The 16,021-nt window shown below is 42.5% G+C and overlaps 1 protein-coding gene across 1 annotated transcript in view; it reads right to left on the bottom strand.

The window, feature by feature from the left end:
- Positions 1-13,882, bottom strand: part of SLC12A2 (solute carrier family 12 member 2) — a 352,311-nt gene extending 338,429 nt beyond the window's left edge. The window contains exon 1 of the mRNA XM_030193587.1: positions 12,354-13,882. Within this exon, the coding sequence (XP_030049447.1) occupies positions 12,354-12,893 (540 nt within the window). The 5' untranslated portion in view covers positions 12,894-13,882. The remainder of the gene's footprint in view (positions 1-12,353) is intronic.
- Positions 13,883-16,021: the final 2,139 nt, after the last annotated feature.

Raw genomic sequence — 16,021 nt, 5'->3', positions numbered from 1 at the left:
GGAGAAAGGCATCTGATGCTAGTCTGCCGTGGGCCTGAAGTCTGGAACAGAACTGAGGGACCTTGTGATTAGTCTGAGTAGCAAAGAGATCGACCAAGGGGGATTCCCCACGCTTGGAAGATCTGACGTACCACTCTCAAGTTGAGAGACCACTCGTGAGGTTGCATTATCCTGCTCAACCTGTCGGCCAGACTTGTTTACGCCTGCCAGATATGTGGCTTGGAGGAACATGCCATGACGGCGAGCCCAAAGCCGTATCTGGACAGCTTCCTGACACGGGGCAACATCCCGGTGCCCCCCTGCTTGTTGATGTAATACATGGCAACCTGATTGTCTGTCTGAATTTGGATAATTTGGTTGGATAGCCGATCTCTGAAAGCCTTTAGTGCGTTCCAGACTGCTCGCAACTCCAGGAGATTGATCTGATAATCTGCTTCCTTGAGGGACCAACGTCCTTGGGTGTGGAGCCCATCAACATCAGAGATCGGCTGTCCAACCAACTCGCTCTTAATTCCAGGAGGTTGATCTACAGACCTTTTTCCTGAAAGGACCAAGCTCCTTGAGTGTGAAGCCCATATACATGAGCTCCCCACCCCAGGAGGGATGCATCCGTCATCAGCACTTTTTGTGGCTGATGAATTTGGAATGAACGTCCCAAGGTCAGATTGGGCTGAATCGTCCACCACTGCAAGGAATTCCGAAAGTCGGTGGACAGTTGGATCACATCCTCTAGACTGCCCGCAGCTTGACGCCACTGGGAAGCTAGGGTCCCTTCAGCTGATCTCATGTGTAGATGCACCATGGGAGTCACGTGAACTGTGGAGGCCATGTGACCCAGAAGTCTCAACATCTGCCGAGCCGTGATCTGTTGAGACGCTCGAGCCATGGACACTAGGGACAGGAGATTGTCTGCCCTCGCCTCGAGAAGAAAAGCTCGAGCTGTCCTTGTGTTCAACAGTGCTCCGATGAACTCCAATTTTTGAACTGGGGTGAGATGGGACTTGGTATAATTGAACACGAACCCCAGTAGTTCTAGCACCTGAATAGTCATTCGCATGGACTGCAGCGCACCCACCTCTGATGTGCTCTTCACCAGCTAATCGTCGAGATAAGGGAAGACATGCATTAACAAGCTGCTGTGATTTAAAAAAAAAAGTCACACAACGCAGCTCATGAACACACAGGAATGCAAAAAGCAGCAAGCTCATGAAAGGCTTCACAGGCCCGAGTTCACTGAAAAAGCTTGAGCAGAAGCTATTTTTCCTCAAAACTCACAAAATAATCCTATATAATAATTCTCACCTCTAACGTTCTAAAGTAGTTGCCTGTGTCCGTGGCTCCTGGAGTTGCTGAGCTAGGCTCCGTAGCCAGGCTGACATCACTCACAGCAGGGGGAGGAGTAGGGAAACACACAAAGCAATTTGCTCCGCGTGTTTCCCTACTCCTCCCAATGCCTGAGAATCAGCTGTGAGTGCACCGCTCAAACACCCCCTCCGCGCATCACCCAAGCCCCCCCACCCCGGCATATCTAACACCTCCCTCCCCCCCAAAGCACATCAACCCCCTTGCCACCCGCAGCTGCCAGTGGTAATGCTGTCCAGCCGTTGCTGCTTCTCCTGTTGAGCAGCAGCGGCTGCTACAAAAATAAAAAATAAAAAAAGCCATAAATTTTTTTAAACCTGGAACGCGGCACAGTAGACAGCCATCAGGCATTGGCTGTCGGCTCTGCAGCCGCTCCTCCTCTCGCATCCACGTCACTGCCCCTGGAGTAAGACCCCGGAGGAGCGCAATGATGCGAGAGGAAGAGCGGCTGCAGAGCCGACAGGCAATGCCTGATGGCTGTCTACGGTGCCGCGTTTCAGGTTTAAAGGCATTTATTGCTTTTTTCTTTTTGTAGTGGCCGCTGCTGCTCAACAGGAGAAGCAGCAGTGGCCGGACAGCGTTACCAGTGGCAGCTGCGGGTGGGCGAGGGGGAGAGGGACCACAATCACTCACTGTCTCTCACATACACTCTCTCTGTCACACACAGACACTCTGTCTCTCTCACACACTCTGTCTCTCTCTCTCATTCTCTGACACACACACTCCATCTCTCACACACACTCTCTCTCTCTCTCTCTCAAACATACACACTCCGAGGAAAACCTTGCTAGCGCCCGTTTCATTTGTGTCAGAAATGGGCCTTTTTTACTAGTGTTCACATATAGCAGCATGAAGCAGCTTACCCTGGACCCCCACCTCCTGGAGGGTCAGTGGGCAGTCCCTTCCCCTGCAGCCCAAATGCAGGTCTAAAAGGTTTAACCCCCTAATCCCTTGAAACCCACCTTTTTTCCAAGTAATTCTAAAAGGCAGGGAGGCAAAGCCAAACAACATCACTTTGAAGCCACCAGTCTATAAAGCAGGAGCAAGTGAGGATTGTTCCTGCTCCACACAGTTCTGAGACCTCTTGGGGTGAGCTCAGGTGCTTGAAGTGGGGTGGGCTAGGTTGATCTGAACTTTCCCTCCCCTCAGAATTACTTGACAAAAGGATAAGGTTTGAAGGGATTAACTTCTTAGCCTGAGTCAGCCCACTGGGTCATCAAGGATTTGAGGTTCCCCCCAGGGAAATAATTCCAAAAGGAACTCCAAATAGGGCTAAAGGCCGCTTTAATTTATTTTTTTTATGTTGCCGCATGAAGACTACTTTCTTTCCCTTCTGTTTCTCATGAGTTGGTACAGTCAGAAGTGGCGATTGTGATGGCGGCAGCGGTGTTACTAGCTGTAGCTAGGGCCCCCAAGACATTTGTTATGTGAATTTTTCTAATACAACATTAGACATCAGTTTTCATGTAGTAACATTTTTTTAAAAAGATGAAGTTGGCTGGTGACTACAGAACTAACCAACAGCAAGGCATCTTTATATGCTCAGTGAATCAGATTTGGATTGAACTGGATTATACTTTAGGAAATAAAAAGCAAAAGGAGCCATTGAACATTAGGGTGTTAAGGGCTAATGAAAAGCATGAGTAAACATCTAAATCAAAATAGAAGATCACTGAAGGAGTCAAGTAGACATGACAACCTTAAGGTTTAGTTTCCTTACGAGATATCCGGAATTAAACCTACCCAGGTTTGGATCATAAATCTGGAATCTGGATATCCGGTTACCAACACTATGACTGAATCAAGTAGAATCCATTACCTGAATCCTAAACGAAAAATGTGTTTTCTGAAGCAAAATTGAGCAATTTTTTTAGGTAAGTGATGAAAATGTAGGAAACCTCCATGCAGTATTTCTAAAATATTTCACAAGAACATACTATAACACTTCCTGTAAGGAAACACTTCAAATATTTAAACTTTCTTCATACAGTTCAGTCTAATGGATACTACCAGCAGCCAAATGATGACACTCCACACCAACTATCAGTCAGTGGCCACCAACACTGCCTATATGTGCCATCACAATTCTTGTATTATTTACAAGGCTCACAATACTAACTAGCTTTTCAAAACAAAGTATTGTTTTACAGGAATCTGATCTCTCATTGTTAACAATGCTCTATTAATATGTAAGGCATTAATGCAAAGCTCAAGCCTAAAGAGCAACAAAAATATCTGACAGTTTTTCATGTGATTTTACAATGTACCAAGTCGGGAGTTTTTCAGCATTTTTCACCTGGCATAACATGTTCTTCAGAATATAAGGGCAAGGTCATTCACAACAAAAACCAGCACTTCCAATCTGTAAATAATGGTTCTTTTCAACTATACTGTAAGCATTTATATCAGAAAGATATGCCTACAAAAAAAGAATATGATGGCAATTCAACACAAAATACCACCAAGAAACCCATTTTTAACACAACCCAATAAAGCTTCATTAAGAACAAAAAAGCTGTTTCTCAAGGTAATATTTATACCCTAGAATTATGTTCATTTAACAGACAATTTCTTGATCAGAAAAATATTGCATCCAGTATTCAACCCAAATGCCATGTTTCCATATTTGTACAAACAATGCAGTTTACCAGTCCCTACAAGATATGACAACCTCTGTGAAATGCCATCTAGCGTCGACAATGCATATATGTGTGTGTGTGCGCGCAAACGAATGTGAAATTTGGCCTCTAGAATGTGTTCAAGACATATCTAGGATGGAATAATCTTATTTTGTGGAACAGAATAAAAACCAACTGTCTCTCTGTAGTAGTGAGAGGCTAACTGTCCCCTGGAATACCACATGAAGATTCTCAACACGAGTGGGTCCTGGTGTTGCACAAGCACTCAGACAGGCAATTTTGAGAGATTTTTAAGGGACATAAGACATTAACGTGTTCATGACACAAATGATCCAGCTCCGAGGTTACCGTGGGCTAAGGTTATGAAAAATTCAGCCTTCCGCTTTAACTGGGATTTGCCAAATACTTATCTACCTTTCTTACAGTATCACTAAAGGAAGGTTTGTGTATCCCACATCTCTTAAAACAGTGGGAAGACATTCCCATCAATTAATTCTTTGGATGTAGAAGTACTTGGTGAGCCCAGAGCATCTTGTCTTGACCACCCCTTCAACCTTCAACTCAAAAATGGGGAAGGTGTTAGCCAACCTTTGCAAAAAAGATTAATGTAGGTATGTCTTCAGGAGACCTAGTCCTGTCTGATTCAAAGAAAGCCCCAAAGGCAGGTAAACAGCATATTCTCTCTCAATAGATTTGAAAACCACCAACTAAGACTCTTGGTGTGACAACAGCTTGAGATTAGACTCCCATCCTAAAGATGAAGGCCTGTAGACCAGACATTCTCAGCTTTTCAAGATTTATTGCAAAATGGCCAGATGAGGCTCACCAAAAATGAAGAGATGAGCCAAAAAGTGACAGCAGCAAAGAAACTAGTGAACATGGGCAAAAATGTGTGTGTCATGTAACTGCTGAACACCAAGTGTACAAGTGAATCACATGAACCTTTTGAAACAATACATTAAATAGTTAAGTAATTAATGTTTTGTGAAGCAGTTGTCTTATAGATTGTTAATTTTAGCTCCATAGTTTTATTAGTATTAAGTTCTTCATAAACGGGAGTGCCCAAACTGAAATCCTGCACATAAAAGAACTGATGACTAACTCCCCCATTTACTAAGCCACACTAGCCACTGCCATTTTGAATGGGCTGTGTAGGCATTGCCGCACGGCTTAATAAATAGGGGGGTAATTGTTCCAGAAGAAAACAAAAAATGCAATACAATTGTCTCTGAGATTCTATGACTAGTCCAACTCTTACTTCTAATATTTGCTATAATACTGTGAGCTCTGGTGGGGAGGGAGAGAATGTATGGAAGCCAAAAGCCAAGAAAAGCATCTACTGTCATTCCCCCTCGACCTTGCAGTCAGTCTCTCCATCTCCATCAGTTTATGAAAGGAATTCCCCCACTATGGAGGACCAGTCTCTTATCCAAAGGGATAGAAAGAAGAGTAGAAGAAAGAGCAAGAGTAAGAAACTGATCTCTATTCTGCTTGTCTGGAATCCCAAGTGAAGAGGACATTGAAAACCCATAGTTGTATTATTAAATGTCACTGCCTCTGAGAAATTTCCTTGGAGTATCAAAAGGTACAGAGATCCAGAGTTTAACTAGGACTTCTGAAAGAAGTCTGGCCATTCTTCCCCTCCCCACCATGGTCCTTGATCGGTAGAGGAACCCAGAGAGGGAGACCTGTCCAGAATTTAAAAAAAAAAAATCCCTAAGAAAGTGAGAAGAAAATATGATCTTAAATTGTAAGCTAGAGAAGTTCATTTGGCTGCTGCTGTGCTGGAATTTGAAAAGATAAATTGTTACTACCAGCACTATGCATCAGTGGTAAATCTCTTCCCCCCCATCAACCAAAGAATCCATACCTTTTGTATCACTGGGAAAGAGTGGGAAAGTATAAACTAGCGATCCAAAGAACAGATTTAGTCCCTGAAGTTGGAAGTTTTGGAAACGGAAGTTCAGACCCTGGAGAATTTGGGTTCAGCCTCTACAAAAGAATTATATACATTGGTGTTTAGAATACACCTAAGTCTCTATTAATTGCTCCAGTTGTCATGGTTAAAAAGGTTGAGGGATGTCTGGTGGTTCTTTACCTCCTATTACACGAGAACAGTACATCTTAGGGTAGGGAAAATCTGAAAGAGTGATCCGTCAGGGAGGGGAAAAAAAAAAAAAAAAAAAAGAGGGTAATTTGAATCTCACATCATTTTTGGAATCCTCGTTAGATGTTATTACTCAGAACTACTACGGTGGTGTCTTTTGCCTTGGAACCAGACTGCAATGTTGTTTTGAAGCTTTCTTTAGGCACCTTGATTTGTTGTTTATGGGTTCAAAAGTGTGTATTTTTCCTGATCTTTCAAGGGAGACAGATGAGGCACAAGGCTTTCCTGGCTTGTCATGCCAGGGTGCAAGCTTTAGGTCCTCAGATTTCCTTGTATGTGTTATTTGAAGGTAAACAGTTTCAGGTTTTTGAACCCAAAAAAGTGGAAGAATTTCTTAATGCTAAAGAGGAAATAAATGTTATAGTGTAACCTATGTGCATGCTGCTAGGGGCAGGAGGGCCTTCCTGGGGTGGTGTTCTCCACTTTTATTTCCGATGTATGATAATTGCCCAATTCTTGGATCTATATTTCTTTATTAGTGGACAGTATGTTTTATTTGGCTTTTGATTGTGGTGCATAATTTTATTTCTTTGATATCCCATGTGGACGTTAATATTTGAAATTTAATAAAAATAAAGTTTAAAAAAAAAAAAAAAACAGTTTTAGCAGAGACTTCTTTGCATGCCTCTGTGGAATGTAGTGGTTTATATCTAACTACAAATGGACTCCTTTACTTGTATTCTTCCTAAAACATTCATCTATAAAGAACTTGATGCTTAACCAACTTAGTTTATAAGAAACATTTTCAATTAATTGCATCAGTCTTAGGGCCCTGTTTACTAAGCCATGCTAAGGGTTCGTTAGCGTTTCTAGCGCGCGCTGTTTATCATGTGCTAAATTTAAAGTTGTCCATAGGAACATATAGGCAACTCTAGTGTTTAGCATGCACTAAAAACATTAGTGCACCTTGGCAAATAGAGCCCTTAGTATCTACTTCAACTCTGAGTGGCCAGCATCTATTACTCATTTTATCCCTATTGTAATAGGCCAGCACTGTGTGACAATGGATGTCAACATTCACTGTCAAACCTTGTACTGAACATAAAACTTCTGCACAAAAAGTAGAAAATTCATGTACTGTAACTCTGTACTTCTTACAAAAGTCTAACTAGGACATGGTTCCTAATTGAAAAAAGGCAAGTGTTGGAAGAACCCCAAAGGTATTTGCCCTATCAGCATCATCAGGGTAATCTGAAGTTACTGAGCTTGTGAATTTGTACACAGCCACAGAAGATGCCATTTATGATTAAGATTTCACCATTTTAATACACACTTTTGAATTTAAATGTTATTTCACAAGTAGGCTAAAAAAAATCTACACATTTTAACTTGTGATTGACATGCAAACAGGAATCCAAATTACCATTTGGAATTCTGGAAAGTTTACTCTAAAGTGGGGAGAAATAATAGTTGCTTGATAATGAGAAAATCATTCATTCTGCTGAAAAGTGAATGAAAGATTATTGGGGCCACACACTTCATTCCTCTTATGGTTTTCAGTCAAAAATGTATTAAAGGTTTTAAGAAAAATGGTAAAATTTCAGAGACTGGGATTGTACTCAACATATTGTGGGTCTGCAGACGAGGTCATCCCTGTCAAAATAAACCCATAAGACAGCAGCGGCAATTAACTTAACACAATGAAGTAGAAACCAATACAAGTGACGTTACCCAACATACACACACCAGGAACTTGTTATAAGCAATGCAAAAGAAACAAGATATGTGCACCACACTGGCACATCATAGCTGTCACATTTCTTTTTGAACAAATAGAATACAATATTTCCAAGTACAATACATGGATTTCATCCATGTAATGTACCCTAGTCCTTAACAATAGTAAAGGAAGCACTAATCACTAGAACAAGTGTTCAACTGTTTGTGCTTAAGTACAGTTCATCACAGAACCAAGTTCTTTACGTACAGAAAGGCCTTATGGCTAAATGAGGGAATGAACCATAAGTAGCTTGGAGGTTACAGGAGGTGCTGCAGTATTCAAGGAAGAGCATTACTACAAAACAATTCCTTGTGAAGTTTAATGCATGGCTTCACCAATTTATTTTGGGACAGTGATAATCTGAACTAGCAAGGCACCAAAAATTAACCTCAAATATATAAACCAACTCTTATTTTTCACTTAAAATGCATTTTACCTAGCCAAAGGGTTACTTTGACCATGATCTTTTGAAGGATACTAAGGGCCCTATTTATTAAGGTGTACTAGTGTTTTAGCGTGTGCTAAAAATGCTAGCACGCCTATAGTATGGCTTAAAACCTACAAAAACATTGATAAACCTTCATTAGCTATTGAATACCAGATAAAAACTGAACAATTTCATTGTTTCAAAAAAAAAAAAAAAAAAAACAAAAAAAAAACACATGGATTAAGTTGTCTAAAGTAAGCTTTCCATAAACTAGAACGACAGTTAACCATGCAGTGTAAGCCATTCATTAAATAAATGTTGTGCAACTATAGTTAACACTTGAATACATATGCCTTCAAACAAAAGAAATTGAATAAATTCAAAGACTCTTTCATGCAGCCCTAGGAATGACAGCACAGGAATTTATTCTAGTTAGTACTATTCTTAGGTGAACACAAAAGCCATGTGCAATGGTAAAAAGAAAAAAACAGGAACTTCAAGTGCAATAAACTGACAGTGGATATAATACAGATTACTTTCTGTGTCAGGAGAATTGTAGAAACTTAATGCTATCAATTTACTGAGCGTCCAGGACTGGGGTTTAGACTTTTTTGCCTTTCCAAATCTGCATGCATGCCAGGTTATATACAGGCTCAGTAAATTTCCATATCCAGAACTGCTTTCCCAAATTTTCATTGTGCTCCTGACATTCCAGTGCAGAAAAGCACTCATTGCTCATCCTTTTTTAAATTAGTATAGTCAGTTTTAAAAGAACTTTCACAGTCCACAAGCAGGCAGCAACAGTAAATGAGTTGTTGTTAAAGTGCAGGGTACTAAAATCTTTTTAGGTTGTGATACTTTAAAGAAATATGTTTTAGAACATCAGACTCCACTAACAGATCTCTTGGTGGTCCTCTAAAATATTTTATGCCATAAAGTAGTCATTTAACCTGAGAATGAGTTCTAATTTGATCACGAGTTTCTTAAAGGTACTGTAGAATTTAAAAAAACCATTCCAGAAGAACATGGTTCCAGCCTTGCACATGGAAACTGACAGGTACCAGAAACCTAGCAGGGGTCAGAATCAGTTGTTCCCCAACTAGCAGATCTTCAGGACTGAGGATGTGTGCCACAGAAGCCATTACCCAATGTCCAGAACACAGATTAGGCGTTCAGTTCATAAACATGGAGTTCCTTTCTGCCCGAGCACCTGCATAGTTGAGCCCTAGTGTGGGACTTAGTAGCCTTGTTTCGACGCTAAAAAGCGTCTGCATCAGGGGTCAATAAATACACCAAGTAATGAATGCAAAACGAAGAGTCCTACTTGTATATGTGTTGTCAACTCACTGATCACGTAGCACCAAACAGAATATGCTGGATAGTTTGTATCCAGCATATTTTGTTTGGTGCTACGTGATCAGTGAGTTGACAACACATATACAAGTAGGACTCTTCGTTTTGCATTCATTACTTGGTGTATTTATTGACCCCTGATGCAGACGCTTTTTAGCGTCGAAACACGGCCTGTGTCAGGTCGTTATCTCTGATATAATAAAGACTGTTGGACTCGCGTCACCAGTGGTGAATCGTCTATTAGTCTCTACTTTTGCCTTCTGTGATTCGTCATCGTAGAGAACTTATCCTGTTCTATATTTTGGACTTAGTAGCCAACATGTATGACCATCTCTGGGAAAAGGTAACTAAAGTCTCCAAAAACTAAAAATGAGGTTTTAATGAATTGTGTTAGAGCAAACAATTTGTAATCTAACCCCATTCTTTTAAGTGAAAAAAAAAATGGTTTAAAAAGTTAAATATTAATAAAGATGCTTATAGACCCATGACATGACCCATGTCTTGTTGGGCAGACTGGATGGACAGTTCAGGTCTTTATCTGTCATCATTTACTATGTTACTATGAGGCACCCAACCATGCTCAACCTTTTGGATCCGCTACTTTAGTGCTGTTTCCCAGAGACGATCACATATAGCACATAGCTGGGCCTACTGTTCACAGCACCTTTTCTTCCCTCGTGAGCCTCCTTCCAGCCACCGCTTCCTTATTTGTTCTATAGGCTGGGAAACACTGGTTTAGCATGCTAAGCTGCTAAGAAACCATAGTTACTCAAAACAACTACTATGGAACCAATGTTCAGAACCTAACACAGGCACTAGAGTCAATTAACACTGGGGTAGCACCAGTCTTAATCTGTACAGAATGTTTCCTGTGCTGCGGCCCTCTGAACAATAGCCATGACAAAGATTAGCACAAATTGTATTTAAATGTAGTCAAATAGATGTAAATGAAGTCATCTGCTATTTCCGCCCAATGCTCAAAAAACAGCGCTCAAACCCTGCCCTTGCTGCTGGAAACCTAATGCCAGCTCAGAGCTGGCGTTGGGGGTGTCTGAAGAGAAGATTTTTTTTTCAGGTTAAGTCTGCCAGTTTTATTTCAGAAGTGGGAGGAAGCCCACACAAACCTTTAAGTACTGGGTGTGAAAAACAAACGTGTGAAGGTCCAAGCAAATCCGAAAATGAAAGCATACATTGGCACCTGTTTTCTGCACTTAACTATAAGCCTTTCAAGTGGAGAAAAAAAAAAAAACATTTTTTAAAAACTTATATTTAAAGGTGCAAAAATACCAGCACCGATGTGTGCTTCACTTCCTGGTTTGCCTATGCATGTGCACAGGGGCTGTGCTTACTACAAAACTCTTCTGCACATGCACATTCCTCCCCCTTTACTCTCAGTCTCACAGTGTGCATACCATTAGCACTGAGGAGCTAAATTTTGGCTCTGTTCCCTAAAGAACGGGAGTTCTAAGCATTGGCCTATCAAAGCCCAGACTCCCATTTTCTGTAACACACAGGGGTTTTTTTGTTTGTTTGTTTGTTTTGGGGGGGCGGTATTTTTTTTTTTAACTAAAGTGTGTTAATTGTGTGTACTTAACATGCCCTAACAGCAAAAATCAGTACACATTAAATGCAAAGGCTACATCCTGATTGTTGGGGGTATGGCCAGCAAGTCCTCTGAAATTAATCCATGGCCATATGCGTTAGTACATGTATAACCTGGTCACAATTTACAGCTACTCTTAGCACCTCCTATTGAGGCAGCTGTAAATGAAGCTAACTGAATAAATGGAAGTTAATGCACACCATGTGCTCACAGTATTATGCAGTCCACACCCATTCGCCACCCATGACCCACCTAGTGCCTGTAACACAATATGAAGTTAACATGCAAATTAGCAAGTGCAAACCATCATGCCACTGCAGTACCTATTAAACTATTTATGGCCAAATTTGTAGAGTTTTAATTTTGCCAGAGATCCAATAGGTGTCAAAGTGCCTAGTTATCTGAAAGTAATACACCTGGAGCTAGAATAGAAAAACATGCAAGCTAAATCAAATCCTTTCCTCCTGCACCTTTATGGGAAGTGGGGAAAGGTCTACCTGAAGACGTAATACACTTCTAATTCAAGAGTTATCCACCTGTAATCAAATTTTCTACACATTTTAGATCGATAGACACTTTAAAGTGGTGGTGTTTGTCTCTTGCATTTAAAAAATTAGAATGTCACAGGTAAGCTCCCTCAAAGCTTTTTTTTTTTTTTTTTTTTTTTTTTTGGGGGGGGGGTGGGGGGTAAAGATGTAACAGATCACCATACAGGCCGTCCGGAATATCTGCATGATGAGAACAAATGCATCAATTCCGCTGCAACTTGTACTGCAGTTAAAGCAACCTTGACCTGTTCCCCTACTTTTCCCGTACAGCTAACGCCTCCATCTGCTCGACAGGAACAGCACACAAGCTTAGCGCAGAGCATCTTTATAAGCAGCCAGTTACATTTTTGTCTTTGGAAAAAAATTATTTGTAAGCAGTTTAAGAGTACCGAAATGTGGGTTTCTTTCGTTAAATCAAAAGGCCAATATATAAATAGTTAATTTTTAATTTAAAGAAAAGGTTGTATATACAACGTAAAAGGAACGGCAGTGATTATTCTGGGAGATTTGCCGAGGGGTCGGTAGTAATCTTACCTTGTCGAACTCGTCGTGCAGCTCTGCCAGGCTGGGCCGGAGCAGCTTTTCACCCAGGTCAGCCGCCGTGTGCCGGTAATGGTCGATCCTAGGCACCGCATCGATGGTGTTGTGGCCAAAGGTACGCAGGTAGTAGGTGTTGGTGTGGGTATCATAGTAATAGTGGTGATGGCCGGCGCCGCCGCCACCCCCAGAGTGCAGGCTGCCCTCGCTCAGCATCGTGTCTCCGTTTTGGAAACTCACTCCTCCCCCGCCGCCGCCGCCCTCACCCGGCTCCGGGGAGCTGCTGCCTGCACTGCGGTCCACGAAATTCACCCTGAACCTGCCCTTCGCCTCCTCGGCGCTCTTCTCGGGCTTGTGCGCCTCGCTCACTAGGTCCACCTGGAAACGGCTCTGGCTCGGCGTGGGACCCAGCGGTCTGTCGCCATCACCGGTCTCGGCCGAAAGCCCCGCGGGGTCCGCCTCGCTCTCGCAGCCCGGCGGCGGCACCGGCGAGGAGACGGGAAACTCTCCAGAGCCCAGCTGCGTCTTCTCTTCCATCTCTCCGACCCGAGCACAGCCGCAGACGGTGACGAGACAAGCAGCGGTACAACAAATCAGACTTTCGGGACGAGCGAAAAAACTGCCTTCCCACAGCAGCAGCACGTCCTACTGCTGTTCCTAATACACGCCCCGAAAAGCTTCAGGTAATCACACCGGCTCCCAGCTCAGATAGCATGTGAGAGAAACACCCACCACCACCTACCTCTGTATACAAATATATACAAACTCACTCAGCCCGCCCTCTGCATTATATACACACCGCCCAGCTGAGCTCAGTCAGCAAACGACGAGGTTGCTGCTGGTTTTGAGTGTTAAGTAAAAGACGATCGCTCGGGCCCTATGCGACTTGCTCGATAATATTTTTGGGTTTTTGGAACTCCTCTCTGCAGCCCGGCTGAGGATGTGAATACTACAGGGATGGATAGTTTGCTGTGATGAGTGAGAGCCACTCGCGTTGCCTTCGCTATGCCCAGCCCTAGTTGCTGCGCGCGCGTCTCGCCGGCCGGTTTCTGACTAGTAAAAAGCAGAAAAGAATTCCCCCCGGCACGCTCAAATCCGCGGATATTCCATCACCAACTGTCCGCCTCTTCCCTACCTCGTCATCAAAGCGCTATGTCCTGCCTTTCTCCCGCAAAACGCGAGTGCGGTCACTCTTACAGCCGTTCCCCAGTGCTCTCGCAGCTTGCTGCTGCTTCCTTCCCGCGTGGACCTTTAGGGACCCACCCAAGAAAGCCTCTGAGAGAAACAGGAAGGAAACTAAAAGCCACGCTGGTGTCTTCTTGAGAGAGATGCACAAATGAAACCCGTACGGCCTGATGAAGAATGTCTACGTACAGCTGAAACTAAAATGTCGAAAACCATATTTTTGTTCAGGCACCGTCTCAAAATAAAAATGTAAATTCTAAGAGAAAGCTCCCCATGGTGCCGCAGATTCTATTCTGTTTAAAATTAGTAAACTTGTTTGGCCTTTTACAGAAAGAGGTATCTAGCGCGCTTGATGTAAGAGCAAGATGCTTCCTGCAAGCACCTCGTTCTTTCCCGCCCCTTTCCCCTTTCTTCCTCCGCCCCTCTACAGTGATGGAGCCCGGCAACCGCCTCCCCTTTCGCAGCCAGCGCCGTCGCTCGCAGGCAGCAGCTGCTGCTGTAGGCGCCCTTCAGCGCTGATGGAGGACAAGGATCTCTCGGCTGGGAGCCGGTACACTGAAGGCCGAGCGAAGCCAAGGATGCGTGGTTGCTGCACCCTATAATTTTCCTCTTTGTCACTCGCTGTGCTGCTGCTCCTTTGCTTGCAGCGTTCACATTTCCTTTATAGTAATTATTTGTTTTACGTCTTTTTCCAAAGTTCTAAACTACCATACTACTACTACTCTGCCTCAGAGTCTGCTACTCAAATATCGCGGGAGCAGCCCAAATGTTTGCTGCCGGCTATAGGGAGGGTGGCGGGAGTTATAATCGCTGCAGTACCAGGCAGGCCTAGCTATATGTGATGACACTGACAGTGGGAAGGAGGGAGGGGGTTCTGTCAGTGCTTTTGGTGGCAGGCCAGAAAATAGAAAGACGTTCATATATATTTTCAGGCCCTATATCACGACTTTTAAGGGGAAGATTTAAAGTAACAACACTGCCAGCTATTTCGTTCAAAATACCAATATACTGCTTTACTGACACCTCCTTCCTGTTTGATACCTTTTCTCTTTTCTTTTAGCCTGAATTTTTATTTTCCCTTTAATACTTTCTTTGGAATAAAATGTGTGTACACGTGTTTTTGTTTTTTTTTTACAGCCACAGACAGCCCTAATAGAAAAAAAAAATCACCCTTGCCCCATTCCACTCTTCCACTGCTTATGTTTTCCATTTAGCACTGTGATGCCAGTATGAGCTCTGACAAGGTGTGCCACCCAGCAGCACCTCTTTTATTTAGAATTTTCTTTTTGTCAGTTTCCTCAACAAGGGGTCCTTTTACCAAACTGTGGTAAAAGGGGCCCTGCGGTAGTGGCGGGGGCCCTTTTTACCACAGTGGGTAAAACAAATCCGTAAAAAAGATATGGCTGTGTGGTAAGATTATTCTTACCATGTGGCCATGTGGGTAAGGAGCACTTATCACTGCAACTCCTTGTGACTCTAGGCAAGTCACTTAACCCTCCATTGCCCCTGGTACAAAATAAGTACCTGAATATATGTAAACAGCTTTGAATGTAGTTGGAAAAAAACTCAGAAAGGCGGTATATCAAGTTTGCTTTCCCCTTATCGCCACCCATTAAGGTAGCAGTAAGGGCAGCGATTACTGCCAGGTTAGCACCGTGCTAGAAAATATGGAATTATTTTCTGTAGCACTGGAAATAGTGTGCACTCAAGGTGGAACTACCACTTGTTGCCTCAGGCTGGCGGTAGTTCCAGGTTGCCACACGGCAACCCTTTAATAAAAGGGCCCCCAAATAACTTAAATGTAACTTTGTAACAATAAAAGCTAAACAAAACTAAACAATATTTTGCCAGACATACAAACACCAACCCTACCTAAAACGAAAACTTGAAGTACAGCATAGCATTTTCCATTTCTTGATATATTACACAGCATCGGAGTGGCTTACAGTAAAAATATTATAAAATGCACTTACTAAAAGTTCTATTTACTAAGCCGCGCTGTAGGCTTGCACACTTTTTAGCGTGTGCTAATGATAAGAGACACCCATTATATTCCTATGGTTGTCTCTAACGTTAGCGCACACGCTAAAAAGTGTGCACACCTACGTTGTGGCTTAGTAAACAGAACCCTAAACGTTGTGTCCCAACGATAATGAAAAAGAATAATAAATCAAATAATAGAATGTAACAATTCAATTAACAATGTGATAAAATCTAAATTACAATAGTATGCCATCTAGGGAAGAAAAAGATAGATGCATGATTTAATTTGAAAAATGGGAAAATAGCCAGGCTTTTGCAGACTTCTTTTAAACTTCATTTAAGGAGACTCTAATCTTAGTTCTAATGGGAGTAAGTTACAGGGTATAGAGCCTGGTAAGAAAAAGAAGATCTATGCAGAACCTCAAGTTGTATCATTGTAGTTGTATGAAAAATTAAATAAATGCTGTTCTGAAAAGTGAAGGGCTGTAGGTGGATGG

Source organism: Microcaecilia unicolor, chromosome 2, assembly GCF_901765095.1.
Source record: "Microcaecilia unicolor chromosome 2, aMicUni1.1, whole genome shotgun sequence".
Taxonomy (NCBI): Eukaryota; Metazoa; Chordata; class Amphibia; order Gymnophiona; family Siphonopidae; genus Microcaecilia; species Microcaecilia unicolor.
Note: the sequence above shows the minus strand (reverse complement) of the source record. Positions and strands in the feature narration are given on the sequence as shown.